Consider the following 17,406-nt stretch of genomic DNA (forward strand, 5'->3'; position numbering starts at 1 on the left):
AGTTGTGTTTCATGACCCTTCAAAAATTGGTCAATCCACTGGGCGGTCTGGTGGAGGGAGTACCTGTGGTCTGCGAAGGTCTCGGCGTTCTCTCGGTTGAGAGAGCCTGCGCTGGCAAACATGATGGTGGTGTCCAGATCAGCGATGATGCCAGACACAGCACTGGCAGCAGTAATGCAGGCCTGAGTGCCACGATTGCCCGCCTGAAGAGCCGCCAACACGTGAGACACCTGAGAGAGAGAGTAAGGACATCAGGAGTCTGCTCAGGCCTGACATGACCCCCATATGTCCAGTAGGAGAAGATCTAGTGTGGACCTTTTCGGAGACTTTGCGAGCGCTGTTGATGAGCTCGTTCTTGGTGTAGGAGTCGTTCGGACTGCACTGCAGCGCTCCTGCTTTACTGACCAGACCAGTGCAGCTGTAGCCCAGCTCTGACACCTGCTTCCTGATGTGAGAGCCGATCTGAGGAACAAAACACCTGACCGTCAACTCCTCAAATCCTGACCTAGTCAAAGAATTAACTTAATGCAAAGTAGCTCATTTTACACAAGTAATGTGACATATATCGGAGAGCAACAGCATAATTAACAAGAAATATAGTGTAGGGGTGTGATTTTATTTATCGATAATCAAAAGAGGTTTCTATTTGACAGCTGATTGGAGGGAGGAGTTAAAAATAAGAGGGCTTGGTCAGCTGAAACGTAAAGTACAAAAAATAATGAACACAAACATTTCTCATTAAGACCAGTAACAGTAAATGGAGTCAGTTTCATGTGAATTATGATATTATGTGGATATGCCATTAACTCTCCAGAGTTGAAGCGTACGTGACGATACCTCGTCGTTCTCGGCGGTCATGGCTGCACATCTGGCCTCGGATGCCAGGTCACCGAACTCTGTGGTCAGCTGATTGGCCAAGCCGCCCAGCTCATCAGGGTTGTTGTTGGATTTGGTAACCTGGCAACACAGCATTTTAAAAACACACCGTCAGTCTCTTCTCATATATAAATAATGCAGAATTCTCCTTTCAGGAAATTATTTTGAACCATAACATTAAAAAATATATCTAAAATAAATCAATGAATGAAAAATACTGTATATTTTAAATACATACTGGGCTTAAAGCAAGCATTTGAGAGTGAAAATGACTGAGGAAAATAATCTAATTAATTTATTTATATAATACCATCAGAATAAAAATGCAATAGTGCTCTCTGGTGCAGATGATGCATGCAAATGCAAGTTCATGCACAATGAAGGCATGACTAGTCATTGTCTGCTAATCTTTTAAGAGTGTCCAATCTGTCTTTCAGCCAATAGATGAGCCAAACAAAATTAATCATTCATGAGAACATTACCAGCTTTAATTAACCAGCTTTTCATGAATATCATTAAAGTTTGATCAACATATTTTCGTGTATATTCATATTTGATTACTCGATTGTTAAACACTGTATAATGTTTGATTGTTACAATATATTTAGTTTATCAGATGTTCTTAAGGTGATTAGTCAGGAATGCTTGTCAGGTTAAAGGTACAATTTGTAATATATTTACAGTAAAATATCCAAAAACCACTAGGCTAGTGTTATATATTTTGTCCAGCTGATTACTAACAATATCTCTAATGTTTTCAACTACCTGTAAATCATGACAAAATTCCCATTCTGAACAGTGCACGGTGCAGTGCAGTCGCCTGTCAATGACGTTAGTTCTTCTTCTTAGTTTTATGGCAGACTGCAACCATGGCTTATCAGGTGCATACCGCCACCTACTGTATCGGAGTATGTAGCATAGATATGAATCTAATGACGTTAGTTCCCTTTTTTTACCGCCTTTATGATGTAGAAACCACATGACAACAGTGTTGTGGACAAATGCGGAAGTAGCTTCGCGACAAACTTCAACTAGAAAGAGATGCCGATCTCGCTTGTGTTTCACTCGACAGGTGAGTTGTTTTAATTTGTATCTTTACAGAAAACGTATGCTATTATATCGATCAATAAGATTAGTATTATGGGGTATACACGCCAAACGCAGGGCATCGCGTCTTTAGACACGCGAGGAGGTGTGATCACGTCTTTGCATTGACTTTGTATGTAATCTACTCGCGCAAACCGTTGAACTTGCGTAAAATCCATGATTTATGTTTCCGTCTGATTGATGGCCGTCAGCAGTTGGCTAGAAGACAACAATTCCCATCATTCCACGCTCCTTCTTAGCGTCATCAAACCAAGCGATTGTTATTGTTTTGATAGTGCTCCCTCTAGTGGCAGGTCCTACAACCTGTACCTTTAACTAAAATGCATATCTTTTGTTACAAGTCAAGCGCATGTCTGAATTCTGTACGAAACCTTAATTCAGTTTCAGTGCATGTTTGTGCATATTGCATTTTGCCCACCAGCCTCAGTGGCTTTTTCCATTTTTCCCCCCGAGTTTCTATTTCAGAAGACACTTCCAGCCCTAGTGTTTACCATCTCCTGAACGGTGACAGCGATAGCTTTGGCCGTCTTCACCATGGTGGTCTGATAATCCACAAACGATCCTTCAGGTTCGACTCCAGGCCCGTCTTCCATATTATTGATGGCTTGAGAGATGGAGTTGACCATGCCTCCCACCGCTCCTGCAGCGCTGGCCGCCTCTGACAGAGTCGCACCCAGATCATTCACTGCCTCCTTCATCATCTGAACCGACTCCTCCAGAGCCTCCTGCGTGTGAGCCGCCTGGACACACACACACACACACACACACACACACACACACACACACACACACAGTACTGTGAGACTGAGCACCACAGCAGATCTCGGACTGGTGTAATCCATACTCCCAGGATCCAGCTGCTGGTGTCTCACCTTGTGGTTTCCTCCAGCCTCTTTGGCCGTGTAGAGCATCTGTAGAGCAGACTCAGCCAAAGTCTTGGTTTGATCCAGCACGCTCATCTGCTGCTGGCTGTTCCGGATCTTAGACGCTGTACCGATGGCAGCCATGATGAGCGGCTCAAAGTAACTGACCATCTGAGACACCTGTGAGAAGACGGCACACATTTAGCTCCCAATAAACCCTGAGACCCGCTGAAACAGGTTTAGGAATGATTGAGACCTTGTGACCGAGCTGAGAGGCGTCGGAGTGGGCCGCGACGGCCACCGGTTCAATCAGGTTACTGATCTCTTGCACCGACGCCGCCATCTGCTCGTGAAGAGCCTGCAACACAACACAATATTACAATATTAGATTCAGAACAATGATAACGATCTCATGAAACCTGCGCCTCAGCTTTAAAGATACTGCAGTGGTTCATCATGACCGCTGTAAAGCTTCACCTCATGGGAGATGTCGTCTCTAGGCGTGAGCTGCTGGCTGATGGCTGCCAGAGACGCCTGGTCCACCTCACGGATGCAGTTATTAAGAGCCTCGATGGCGTCATCACACTCCCTCTGACCCGGAGCCTTCTCTCTGAAAACATTTACATGACAGCATATGAAATTATGATACAGTCACATCTCGCAACACTGACTTGAGCTGAAGAACAACACTGCTGACTCAGTAGAACTGCTTATAGCTGAACTGAACTTACAGTTTCTAATTGATCTGAAACTATTGTCAAACTACTGCCCAATCATACGAGATTACTGTCATTTTAAATTGACTATATTTTAATAATGAGTACTAATACTGGAGAAATGGCATATCATATTCTTGCTGAGAACGGTTTAATAATGAGTTTTTACATATTAGAAAATCTAAACTTTACATTAGTTATATTAGCAGCCTGAAAAACTAAATTAATTTAATTGAAACTGGCAATAAACTGTATGGAAGAAAGTGAAGAAATGATGTTCCCATCCCATTTATTGTTCATTTTGGTGCTATTTTACCAGCTGCTAACGGTTCCACAGTTGGCTGTTGAATAAGAGACACAGACTCTGTGCACACCTCATGTTGGTGATGAGTTTCTTGATGGAGTCGGACACGGTCCTGGAGTGTCCAGCCAGCACAGACCATTTGGGCGGGTCTTTGGGGTTGACGGCCAGTGAGCGGGCCGTCTGGATCATGCCTGTAGAGCTCTCCAGCATGGTCTTAGCGGCCGCTACGATGGGCTCCATCGCTGCCAGACCCTGCAATCACACACGACAGGGTTTTCTATTTCCTGTAGACCTGTACGCTCCTGACCATCTTACACTATTCTATTAAATGTGTATAAAGTCAGTACCTCTGGGCTGATCTGTGCAGGTACGCTAGCGAACTCGGGGTTCGAAGCGAAGGCAGTCAGGTTATCCACAGCCTCGATGAGCGGCCCGGTGGCTTCCTTACACTTCTGTCTGTTCTCCTGGTTAAAGGCCCCGTCAAGAGCCTGAGGTCACAGCACAAACACAGAGTCACATCCACCATAATGACACCAACACTGCTGACCAGAGACACAGTCTAAACTCACTTTGATGGACTTGACGAGGTTGGCGGTGCTGTTGGCCACCTCTTTGGCGCTCTGGACGAACTGTCTCTTAGCAACTGGGTTGGATGTTTTGGAGGAGGCGAGGCGGCAGGCGTTGCACAACGCAGAAGTATGTTTGGCAACAATTGTGGCAGCAGAGAGGACCTTGAAAAAAGACGGTTATGTGTGAGGACTTAAAAACTGGGCCAAAATGTTCCTTTAAGAATTCACTTTCAATTTTGAGTTGAAATATCCAGATATGAAATACAATAATTAATGAAAGTCGACCAGTTCACTGGCAGGATCGATTACACTGCCTGCTTTAACCGAGGTTAATGTATTGTTACGTGTCATTGTTTACAAGCTTTACACGTTTTCCACAGTTTGAAACACTGACTGAGCGCTCACACATTTCAGCAATCAGTGCTGTATCTTATGCAACACCCTTTGACGTCCATTCATGTTTATTTCGTACTATAGTAGTTAAGAGAAAGATCTGATGGGTTCACGTGCTATTAACCGCCAAACTAAAGAGTGTCAAAACAGCATTTATTGTTATGACTTTGTCAGAATTTAATAGCTGATACTTTGTTTATTAAAAGTTAACAGATCACAAAGCATATTGCGATATTGCATTACAAATAAGGGCGTTTTTTCCTCTGAAACTTTGATGAGCATCGTCTCAGTTTATTACATCAACATGAAGATCAAAAGATGTGGTCGCAAAACTATCGGCATTAAAAAGGCATTACATGCAAATATTTAAATCATAGCATGTAATTCATATAGTCGCCACAACATTAATATTCTTTGTCGTAAGTGTGACTGTTTTAGGTGCAGTCTGAAGCACTATTTAAGGTGCGTCACGTTATCGCATTATTATTTTTTTCAAATTTCAGCCAAAAAAGGACCATTGTCTATTGGACCAAAAGTCACTTTCAAACCAAGAAGATTTCTACAAAGTGTAAACAGCTTGAACCTTGTCCACTCTCACAATCTATTGTGTAGATTTGTTTTACCAAACAACTGTAAATGCTAGCACCCCTTTAAGTTGTTCCTTGTGTTCCCAAATCTCCAAATCAATAAATAATATGTGTGACACTGGAGCTGCCCTTAAGTCTCTGGGGTAAATGTGTAACAATAGCAAAAAAATACATTGTATGGGCCAAAATTATCCATTTTTCTTTTATGCCAAAAGCATTAGGATATTAAGTAAAGATGTTAAATGAAGATATATATATCAAAACTTAACTTTTGATTAGTAATATGCATTGCTAAGAATTCATTTGAACAATTTAAAAGCGATTTCCTCAGTACTTAGGTTTTTTGCACCCTCAGATTCCAGATTTTCAAATATTAGTTAAATATTGTCCTATCAATATACATCAATGGAAAGCTTATATATTCAGCTTTCAGACGATGTATAAATCTCAGTTTCCTGTGGTTCAGTGGTTGAGCATTGTGTTACAAGTGCAAAAGGTTGTGGGTTCAATTCCCAGGGCACACACATAAAATATTGGTCAAAACATTTTATAGCCTGAATGCACTGTAAGTTGCTTTGGATAAAAGCGTCTGCTAAAAGCTTAAATGTAAATGTACACTTTAAAAAATGTACCCTTATGACTGGTTTTGCGGACCAGGGTCACATCTTTATTTAAATTTTGTGTAGAAAAGTTGCATCAGCTATTGAAAAACTCGATTAGTAGATGGTTATCTACTAATAATGACACGCTATCAATGGCTATTTTTCTAAACCATTTCTAAAGTAAACCAGAGCTTAGGTATGTGTTTGTCTATTCCAGACTGACAGTTTGTGTCTAGGAAGGAGCAGAGTCCCGCTGTTACCTGGGACTGGGTGCAGGACGGGTCCACCAGGTTCTGACAGGCCATCTGGATCGACTGCTTGGCTCTGGCGAACTGTGAGGGGTCCACAAGCCCCTTCTGCCCAGCGTGACTGTTCGGGTCAGACACACCCACCAGATACGCCCCCTGAGAGACACATGGATATTACTGTGAAGCTGCTTCGAAACAATCTGCACTGTGAGAAGTGCTACAGAAATAAATGTGTCCCCACAATAAAAGGAACAGAACACATCAACAAAACTTCCATAAACAATATGGTATACCCCACAAAAAATAAGTATTTTGATGAAAATTCTATTGAAGCAATCAACAGTTATGCTTTTTATCAATATAGTGCAGCCTAGTTGAAAAACAAACAGGACTCAAGCAAATAAAAATGAAATCAAGCACTTCTGAATCAAACGGCAGCCGTGAGTGTTTTTGTGAAGCTGCTTTTAGGACGACACACAGGAAGCAGTTAAATATGAGGAGAGAGCAGCAAGGCAATGCGTTTGTTCATTTAATGCGCTCCTGTAACTCCAGATGTTTGATGCATCATAGCCCTGGTACATTTTATCACGCATCGCCTCTTTAGGTCGACTAATTTAGCAGAGAGGAGTTTCACACAAACCCACAAAACACCAATCACACACACAGTGTTTTTACCTGAGAGGCTGCCTCAGTGAGACCACACAGCGCCTTCGATGCTGAACTGACAGCGTCTCCAAATTCTGGTAAGTTACTGTTCTTGGCATTCTGGGAAATGCCAGCCATGGCCTCGCCCAGAACCTGCACACAACATCAACATAAACACACAGCTTTAGCTCAACACTGACTGGCTGACGTAGCGTTTCATAGTGAAGCGGATCTGTGTGGCACCTTTGAGTTCTCCATCACACTGTCAATGCAGTCGAAGTAGCCCATCTCACTGACCGCTTCAGTGGGGTTCTCCAGCATTCCTCCGACCGTCTGCGGACACACACACACAGTTACACACACCACACATGCAGCACACCTACACTGCTCGCAAGTTATTCAATTCTAGAGAGCAAATGCTACTTCCAAGTCCATTTTAAGATTTGAACAAATAAATAGAACACACTAGAACAACGGTCTTCAACGTTCGGATTACACTTCTTAACAAGTACATCAAAATTTTTAAAAAACGTGCAGTCATTAAGATTCCAATGATAATAATAATCCTTTATTCAGCAAGGACATTTATAATGTTAACAAAGATTTGTTTCGCAAATACATTTTCTTCGTTATAAAAGTGAAAACTGCTGATTTGAAAATGTGTTCTGTTGCTTCGTTGACATTTCCAATATCATGCAAAAACTACTGCCGCTCGATATCAAACAGCATTTCAAGTCATGCAGCATATATGCCTATGTTTATACAAAAACGATATCTTTATATAAGTATTTCATTACATCATTCTACAACCGGTGTGATCTCTGCTCATGAAACACAGACTGAGATCAGTGCCGAGTCTGAGAATCGAACGCTCACACAAACTGATAAACACAGACAAGATGAGAAGAGAAAGAGAGAGTAGAAGCACCTCGAGCTCACGGAGAGCGTTGTCACACTCCTTCTGTCCCGGAGCCTGCTGGGTACACATGCTGATCAGCTGATTAATGCTGTCTGTCACCGCGCTATCCACACACAGAGAGAGAGACACACACATTAGAGTTTGAACCGTGTGAGAGATCTGTGAGGAGCTATCCACCCACGAGTGCTACCACACACCGACTCTCTCTCTCTCTCTCTCTGATGCTCTGTGAGGGTCTGATGGGAGATTTTGGATTGCGAGCGCTGTAAAGCCATTAGCTGCTGTTGTTTCATCCCGTCTTCCTCTTTGCCTCACAAACACATCAGAGAGCAGGTTTGCTGTATAGATGCCTATTACATAATTGTGCTCATTCCGACCCAAATGTGTAGAAAAGCGAGCATGCCACTTATGTAATGTATGTCAATAGAGGAGCAGTGTGTGTGTGCTTGAGTGCACAGTTTCTACAGTTACTATCACAAGCACTGTTAGGCTCCACGCCATCACACAGACACATCTGACTCCATCCTCTACAGAAAGAGTCACAGCCAGCTGCATTTTAGATGCACTCCTGACACCAAGATGGTTTCAAATAGTAGCTAGGATAACTATATGGCCTGTGAAATTCTGGTGTTAAATCTGTAGAGGTCTGTGCACTTCACACATCTCTGCACTACAGACAACAGAGACTTCTTTTGACAAATTTTGCTGCAGTTTTGCTAATGTGATCGTGCCATAAAACAGCCCACGTTTCCCAATACCAGAATACGTAAATGCTATAAGCTAAGGGTGTTGCAATAATAAACATGACATTTCAAAAATGAAATACTGATATAATGTGAATACTGCAAATAAGGCAATACTGTAAAAAAAATCATAACTGGTTGAAAATCCATCATAGCAGGTGGCACTATTGCACCTTAACACCGATGACCATGCCATGGCTGTCTAATAACACATACTCTATGAGTAGGCTCTTCTACTTAATAGAAGTACTTATATTTTGTTTTAAAAAAAAGTAAATTCTATGTAGTATGAATATAATCCATACAAACCACATTCTTCCTGATGTCATTGTCATGTGACCTACCAGCATCAGTTGCACCAATCACATGCCAGATCAGATTCCCTTCATGAACGGGGTTGCTCATGTTTGTACAAAATACTGTTCAAGGGTGCAAAAACTGTTTGAAATCCACCCTCGTTTTAAATGGAATATTACTGAAGTCATCCAAAACTTCCAATCCCTATTCTTCACTTTGTGTCATCAAAAATCCCTATAGATTCAGTTGTATATTTCTGAATCTATAGGGATTCTTGATGACAAAGCATGAGCTGGACAGCAGAAGACGGCCGAGTCTCACCGAGCGGCAGCGGCCAGCTGGTTTTTGAGGTTGGGTGAGTTGGGGTCCGTGGACAGAGCTTTAGCGGACAGCAGGAGTTTGCTGGAGGACATGGAGATGGTCTTCAGGTTGGTGACCACTTGAGTCTGGTCCTCTTTAGACTACAGGAAGACAGCATTCAGATATCAATCAAGTGTCAGGTGACTTCCTCAGGGTTTTGTTTTCTTAGTGACTTCATTTATATTTCCATTTCATGCATAACACTTGTATCAGTAACCTATAATATCATACATCAAATGATTCTATAGCTAGAATAATTCAGGAGCAGGGTTATGAGTGTAAGTGCTATAGTCTTGCCACAATACCTGGGATTGTCCAGCCATGTCCACTCCAGCCTGCAGGAAGTGATTGAAGTCTTGTCCGAACTTCCCGGAGGCTTTGGCCAGGTCCTGGGTGGTCCCGCGTGACGCCTGCACCAGTTCATTGGCTGACTGGTTCAGTCCCACTGCGGCCTCGTTCAGATTCACCTGAGCCTCCTGGAAACTCTTCCCGCTCACTGGGAACTAAAGATCAGAGACACGGTTTATAACAGGAACAGTGACTGTAACACGGCTCAGTGTAATGTCTAACAGGGACAAAGAAAACACTAAGAGAGAAACCAGATTACAAAGAGACAAACCTGGCTAGAAAGTGTAAAGTTTTGGAGGTTTTAAGTCCATGCAGTAGAATGGATAGACTGATGGATGTTTGGTTGACTGCCAATGGGTTTGATTATAGCTTTTAATTTTGGGCTGCACATTATTTCAACATGATTTTTATCAAAGCACGGTGGTAATTTTACTGGAAAGTGACAAAAAATGAAAAGAAAAGAAGAAGAAATGCTGACGTTTCCAATTTGGAGAGCTGAAATGACCTCGTGTAGCAGGTTCACATTAATTTCCTGTTCACGTCAGTTCCTCGCTGACACCAAACTCACGTTCTGCTGCATGACTTACGTTTTCCTTCACAAACGTTTCAATTCAGCCTAAAAGCCCTCTCTAGCTTTAGTTAGGTTTGAGTATGATGATGAGGAGACTATGATACTGAAGCGGTCTACTTAGAAAAGTTAAAGCGTGTTCACCAATATTTGGAATAAAAATGCAAATCCACTGTCTGACACTAGGTGGCACTTATGAAACAGCAGAAATGCAGCGGCAGAGCTGTACAGCGTTGTGTTTCTGACACCATCAAAGGAAGTCAAGCAGTATTTATGGGATTTTAAACAGCTTTTTATATTTTTTGTATTTGTTATTGTCTTTATCAAACATGGTTCTAGATTCGTCTTCTGCTTCTTACTTTTTTTTTTTTTGCAAAACAAAGTCTGTTTATGAGTACTACCAATAGACTACTGGCGTGTCCCTATAAGCCTGAGTCTCACTGATTGGCAACTGTAAATGTTTTTCTGGTCTGAACAGACACATTTATCATACATACCTGTTTATCACATCAATTGGCAAGAAACGTGTCTTGATGCGAGCAGGCTTGAAGAGCTGGACAGTTTTTGTGTAACCAAGCGTGTTTGATGAGCTGACATTACTTACATTATATAAGGCACTTTAGATGTAAGTCACATGACCATCCAGATGACAACGATATTGCAAATAGCATTCTGGAAAATACTTTGTGAGTGTCTTTATGGCTTGGGGGGACTCACTTTATTAGACAGCAGTTTCTTGCTGGCTTCTCCTACGGTTCTGATGGCATTATCCACGTCTCTCTGCCCCGGCAGACAGTTTACAGAGCGGTTCAGAGCCTGAGACACAGCCTTAGCTACCTGCACACACACACACACACACACACACACACACACACACACACACACACGTCATCAGCAGAGCATTTTAGATGCTTCTCCAGTTATGCTAATCATAGAAACACAACAGCAAATTTTCTTTTCAGAATAATGGGCACTTCACCCTACAGCAGACCAATCTCCCATCAGCAATTAAAAGGGAGGTTTCTTTACTGACTTTAACCCCACTCTATTGAGCTATTCTCATATGTGTTCAAGCTGAGGTTGGGTTTAACCTGGGCCAGTCTCTGCTGGGTGTCAGGGTCTCCTGGTTTGGCTATGGCTCTCTTGGTCTCCTCGATCAGGCTGGCAGATTTGTCCATGGCATCGGCGGCGCAGTCCAGCATGGCGTTACGTGCTTGAGGGTCCTCGGTGTTGGCGGCCACTCCACGAGCAGCTGAAGCCAGCGAACGCAGAGCCTGAGCCACGTCACGAGCAGCCATACCTGCAGAACACACAGAAACCATCCACAAACTGACATTAGGAGGCATTCAGGGAGACAGTGGGCGCTGCATAACATGCCATTGGACACGGGCTTGATCATAACTTCTGAAGCTTGTGAGATTGATGGGTTACCTGTGTAGTTCTCGTTGCCTTGGGTGGCTTCACTGAGGAGCTGAGCGATAGCAGAGCTCACGGCTTTAGTGCTGGAGCCCAGATCCTGAGAACACTTCTCCAGCTACACACACACACACACACAAGGAATCATATTTTCATATTTCATAAAGCATGTTCAAACAGGCCTATATGTATCAATAACACAAGCTGAAGGAACACTTCTTGTTTTTCATTCACAATGTACCTTTTTAGAATTGAAAAAATAAAGCCGTATTCACTAACATTACATTGGGTGTAAAACCACAGTGCACAATATATCCATGGTTCTTAACCCGTTTGACTGCAAGGCGATATTGTTTCAATAATACTATATCTATATAAAGCCTGACAAGCTTTTTTAAGAATGGATTGCAACTCTTTTCGACCAATGAATTTATAAGATGTTTCTAGTTAACCTGCATCCCCATTTTTGGGACTCACAGCTGAAAATGACCTACATACTGTAACTTAAAATTGTAATAGCTCCTGACTTCACACACGGTTTGGTTTCTTTGGAAAGCAGACCCTTTGGGCTTTACTATCCATCATCCAGATTTGATAATGCTCAAAAAGGTAAAAAGTTATAGACACTGAAGTGCCTTGAGAAAAACTGGACCACACTAATTTTTTTTGGTTTCATATAAAAATACATGAAATCAGTCCTGGAGCAATGATGAAACATGACAAATGAGATTCCTGCAACCATTTTTCTGATATTATGTCTAGCCCACCCCCATGTAAATATTTACCAACTGTATGTTAGTCATTAAACATTGCACTGCAACTTTATTTTTTGATTATAAGACAATAAACAGAATCTTAGACATTATATAATTGATTTGAGTACTAGAAAAATACAATTTAATAATAATAATTAATATTATTATTAATTAATAATTTGAGTAATACATTTAAATAAGAAAAAAAAACTATGAATGCCAATTACAGTACATCCTGAGATTTCTAGCTTTATCTTTTAACAGTCATTGTCAACTTTTTTCTCTCTCTTCTCTTCCATTTGTTCAGATGACATTGGACGTAGTGTTGATACATTCTGTGAAATGTATGAAAAGTTGTATTTCTTTAAAGAATTTCTTAATTTCTTTACTAAAGTGACGTAGTATTTTGAGCGTAGTTTATTCTATAACAGATACAAACAATCCTGTCCCCAAAGAAATGAGACAACATTACACAAAGGAATTACCGTCCATATTAGAGCGCTATTGCTTCGTTGGACTAAAAGTGCACAGTATGTCGCTCAGTGGACCCTTACCTTTCCATCTATACCAGGATTTCGCGCTGTGGATGTGTTTATGACTCATTATTACTCATTATATATGTGACCTGTGCTGGTAAAGTGAGTGTGAATGCACATAGCCTAATTTTAAGATACAGGCCAAAAAAAACAAAAAGACTTCCTGAAAGGGATTTTTACATTTCATTATTTGTTTTTCTTACTTGAATGCTTTATATAAAAATATACAAATTATTATTAAGAAAAAAAGTCGAGGAAAGATGCTGCAGGTCTTTAATGAGGAATGCGAAAATTAGCTATTTTCAGATTAGAGTCATTGCAAAAAAACAATGTAACAAGACAGAGCGTGGTTTTGAAATTATGTAGTGTAATGTATTTTCTCAGGTGCATCCTGGGATGATTTTGAACAGTAGTGAATGAGTGTGCATGTGTGCTGGACACTTCTTGGCTGTTCAGTGCGTGTACTGTGACACACTCACCGTTTCTCCAGGCAGGGGTTTGAGTTTGCCTTCAGCAGCTGAAGCTTTGGCTTCCTGCATGTCCCTCTCCAGCCCCCGTACCATTGTGAGAGCGTTATCAATCTCCAGAGGACCACACGCCTCCTGAGCCTGAGTCAGACAGAGACAGACAACCATGAGAAACTCATCTCAATACAGCCACATGTTCACTCACTTTCTATATATAAGCACAGCAGTGATGCTCTGGTGCTGTAGAATCAAACAGTGTTGACTGATGCTGAGAAGGCACCTTCTGTGCGGCCGTGCGCAGCTCAGCGAGGGCACTGGCCAGGTTCTTGGAGGCCTGACTGAGCTGCATGGCAGACGCCTGGTCACTGATGGTGGGAACCGTCGCCTTGGCCGCGGTCACCATTTTGGCTCCGGGCTGAAGAAGAGAACACACACCATGAGCTCCATGAAGCAGATTTGCTCTTTGAGACACAAGGTCAGAAGAGTGAGAGGACCTGCAGGAAGTTCTGACTGGCTCCGATCAGGGCGAGCTGTGCGCTGGGGCTGTCGGGCTGAGCCTTGCTCCCTCTCACACCCTGAACCAGCTGAGGGATCTGATCCGCCACCCCCTGAAAACCACAACATGTGTTCATGTTCAGCTTTACACTCATCATATAACAATCAGAACATTCCGGAAGCGGGAAAGCTCTCAAAAACAAGTGTTAAGTGCTTTTCATCCACAGAGTGATGCTTTATGTTTCATGTCTGCTCACATCAGTCATTCCCAAACACAGCACTCATGTGAACTGGTTTTAACCTGACACAAACAGGAAGTGGCTGTTGCCACGGCGCCCACCTTGCAGCTCTGCACGAGCTGTTGCTGGGCCGCAGGGTTCTTGTTGGAGGAGGAAGCTTGCTGCGCCGCAGCGATAGTCTGAGTGGCAGCCGCCGCGGCCTGCTTCGCTGCGTTCTGACAAACACATACGACACAAACATATTTATCAGAAAACCACAGATAGAGCCACCTACAGCTGCTAATACAAGACACAAACTCCATCTACCTGAATCATGAAACTCTGAAATCCCCAAAACTGCTCGTTTAATACAATCTGACATCCACTCAGCCATTTATGTGGTTTCTCATCCTTAAACTGGCCACTTGGATCTTTTATTTGTAAAAGCGGGACTCATTCTGCCACACTGCACACTGCGTTTCCCCTCATTCATAGTAAAATGAGCGAACCGTCTTGTATGTATCCACTACTAGGCAAAATTTTAGAATAAATTCAACTTCTTAATGTTTTAAATAGTCTCTTTTCCTCACAGAGTCTGCATTTATTTACTACTCATTAAAATAATGTTTTTCTATTATTATTATTTTTATATTTTTATGAATGTAGTTAATTCATAAAAGTAATACATTAAATTTATAAATATTTTCAAGCTGTAAATGTAATAATATTACACAACTCTTACAGGATTTAATCAATGAAGTGTATCCTTGGTGAGCATTAGCATCAGCCGCTCTAGTTGGTTGTTAGGGTCTTTATCTTGGTTTCTAGGTGTTGTGATGTAGTTCTGTCTGGCTGTTGGTTATTAGACATTGTTAAGCTCTGTATTTAGTGGTTGTTAGAGTTGGGCAAGTTCTAGCTAGCTGCTAGGGCTACGTGAGTCTTCTGGAAAGTCACTGGGGTATTTTGGCCAGTTAGAGACAGACGGACAGATATCACAAAAACGAATCCTGAACTGGGTTCTTTTTACTGCAGATTAGGAACAAGCTGAAACAGTATCAAACAGAGGTATGTGGAGTTTGTGAAGCCTGTTGTCTTTCTCACAAGTAGCAACAAGTCACTTATGAATCTGCAAACACTGCAGTCTTTAAAAACGCCATAAATCTTTTTCACTGGAGCCTTTGGCAAGATTTTACTCCATGAGCTATAAAACATAACTTTACCCAAATAAGGCAGAGAAGAGAACACCTCTAGAATTCATTCTTTTCAAAAGAGTGTAATCGCATCTCAGTGTTCCTGGAGGTTCGGCCTCGTGTGCTCCAGTCCTCACCTCCAGTTTGTTGACCAGCCTCTTCTTGATGGCGTTCTGAGCCGCAGCGTTGGTGGCCATGCGCAGGCCCTCGGCAGCTTCACGCAGCTTCTGCTGCTGCTCCTCACTGTCCGGGTTAGCAGCCGCACCCTGCCGACACACACACACACACACACTTCAGATCTGAGCGCACCGCATCCAGTCTAAAACACACTCTGAGGCGTCTTCTGTCCCACCTTGGCAGCTTCCACCATCCTGGCCGTGGCGTCAGCCAGGAGTTTGGCCGCAGACAGGAGTTTACGGGAGTTCTCCAGGTCAGTCTCGCCCTCCGCGTCGGCCTTGATAGCATTGACCAAATCTGAGGTGGCCTGAGCCAGGATCCGAGCCTGTCGCACCATCTCCCCTGAACACAGAGAGGAACACATCTGTGCACGAGTCTGATTTGTACATACGTCAACATCCAAAGGCTTTTAAATGTGAATTTAGCTCAAGTCTCTGCACATCATCGTTTCTGTTTTGATATCTGTAGTGATGGGGTAATACATTAAAAGCAACAAAGAGTAATGTAATCAGATTACATTTTTCAAATAACAAGTATCGCATTACTTTTCAATTTACAACAAAACAACTAAATATCCAAGTGTCTTCTTCAAACAAGTAACAGCAGGGTTCTCATGTATTGACTGAAGTTGAGAGAAATCAGGAGTGAGTGTAGAGGTGTTGTGTGCGCTGCGTGAACATGCATTTACTCATTTAATATTCCTCAAAATGAATACCAATTTTTTATAATGAATAAAAACTCCTAAACACTTTCACTTCCTGTCTGGAGCACTAGGGTAGCTGATATACGGGCAGACAGTGAAGAAACAGCTCAAACATGCTCCTAGTACCTGCGTCCCCCATGGAGCTGAAGATGTTATCCGTCACGTCCAGGATGCGGTCAGTGGCGGCTCCGTGCCGTCCGATTGGCTGTCCTGCGCTGGCGTACTGTCTGATGTGCTGCAGCAGCTCATTAAGAGCCTGACTGACACCGGTGGCAGCCACGCCCACCTGTCGGAGCAGCTGCTCGTCATTGGTCGCCCCCTGTGACGCCTCCACACAGCCCTCCACAGACTTAGCCACCAGCTTCCCGGCCTCCACCAGCTGCTCCTGACACACAGGTGAGCTGATGGTGGGAGCCACCACCTGAAACAGAGAAAACACACGCAGGAGCATCAGCGGAGGTCAGCGAGTCCGTCTGTGGACGAGAGGGTGTGAACGCTCACTCGTGTGCAGGCCACCAGCTGTGACGTGGACAGGGCACACTGCGTGGCAGCAGCGATCACTCGGTTCTGTTGAGCTGAATCCTCTGATTTCTGAGCCACATTCTTGGCCTTTAACACCAGAGCCGCCGCTGCATTAGCCACAGCCTTCGCCAACTGCATCAACATGTCCTGCACACACACACACACACACACACACACACACACACACAGATACATAAACAAGTTAGTTAACTTAATTAGACATATATAGTACGTGTATATACTGGGGTATATTTGTAGCAGCAGGCAAAAATACATTGTATGGGTCAAAATTAGGGCTGTGCAATATGGACAAAAAAAAACCTATAATGATTTTTTTGATCAATTTAGCGATTTCGATCTTAATCACGTTTTTGACAAACACAGACATGCTTTAATGCATAAATGCATTTAGTATAAATTTGAAACATATTTCCAAAAGAAAACCGATGAGAGCTCTATCAAAAAGTTGTAACATGTCTCTAGAACAGACGTAAGTCAAAATAATCACTGAGTAAAGATGTCAAACTAAATGTCTATACGGCAAAAAAGAATATTAATAATAAAATAAAACCCGTGTCCAGGGATTTTTTTTCTTTTTTGCCATGCATTGGTGATAGAGCTCACTGTAGCGGTGCCTCAGGTGTTGAAATAGATTTGTTATACATTATACAGGTTCACACGTACTCCGTCTGCAGTGTGTATACAGTAAGTTATGTGTACGCGGTTCAGAAGCAGCCGCGAGAGTGCGTTATTTTAATGCGAAAGCACATTAAAATAATGCA

The 17,406-nt window shown here is 42.6% G+C and overlaps 1 protein-coding gene across 2 annotated transcripts in view; it reads right to left on the reverse strand.

Moving 5' to 3' along the window:
* The window catches only part of LOC113053988 (talin-1-like), a 66,191-nt gene that overhangs the window by 14,272 nt on the left and 34,513 nt on the right, over positions 1-17,406 (reverse strand). For both annotated transcript variants that reach the window (XM_026219182.1, XM_026219181.1), the window contains exons 17-43: positions 16,604-16,771; positions 16,229-16,523; positions 15,575-15,741; positions 15,360-15,488; positions 14,155-14,268; positions 13,814-13,927; positions 13,600-13,734; positions 13,332-13,460; positions 11,577-11,679; positions 11,237-11,445; positions 10,863-10,982; positions 9,535-9,732; positions 9,191-9,330; positions 7,839-7,932; positions 7,154-7,243; positions 6,941-7,063; positions 6,278-6,421; positions 4,436-4,597; positions 4,214-4,354; positions 3,937-4,118; positions 3,324-3,456; positions 3,103-3,204; positions 2,856-3,026; positions 2,475-2,723; positions 838-957; positions 316-462; positions 64-230 (exon numbers count right to left, since the gene is read on the reverse strand). In XM_026219182.1, coding sequence (XP_026074967.1) covers positions 64-230; positions 316-462; positions 838-957; positions 2,475-2,723; positions 2,856-3,026; positions 3,103-3,204; positions 3,324-3,456; positions 3,937-4,118; positions 4,214-4,354; positions 4,436-4,597; positions 6,278-6,421; positions 6,941-7,063; positions 7,154-7,243; positions 7,839-7,932; positions 9,191-9,330; positions 9,535-9,732; positions 10,863-10,982; positions 11,237-11,445; positions 11,577-11,679; positions 13,332-13,460; positions 13,600-13,734; positions 13,814-13,927; positions 14,155-14,268; positions 15,360-15,488; positions 15,575-15,741; positions 16,229-16,523; positions 16,604-16,771 — 4,046 coding nt within the window. The remainder of the gene's footprint in view (positions 1-63; positions 231-315; positions 463-837; positions 958-2,474; positions 2,724-2,855; positions 3,027-3,102; positions 3,205-3,323; positions 3,457-3,936; positions 4,119-4,213; positions 4,355-4,435; positions 4,598-6,277; positions 6,422-6,940; positions 7,064-7,153; positions 7,244-7,838; positions 7,933-9,190; positions 9,331-9,534; positions 9,733-10,862; positions 10,983-11,236; positions 11,446-11,576; positions 11,680-13,331; positions 13,461-13,599; positions 13,735-13,813; positions 13,928-14,154; positions 14,269-15,359; positions 15,489-15,574; positions 15,742-16,228; positions 16,524-16,603; positions 16,772-17,406) is intronic.

Source organism: Carassius auratus, chromosome 35 (genome assembly GCF_003368295.1).
Source record: "Carassius auratus strain Wakin chromosome 35, ASM336829v1, whole genome shotgun sequence".
Taxonomy (NCBI): Eukaryota; Metazoa; Chordata; class Actinopteri; order Cypriniformes; family Cyprinidae; genus Carassius; species Carassius auratus.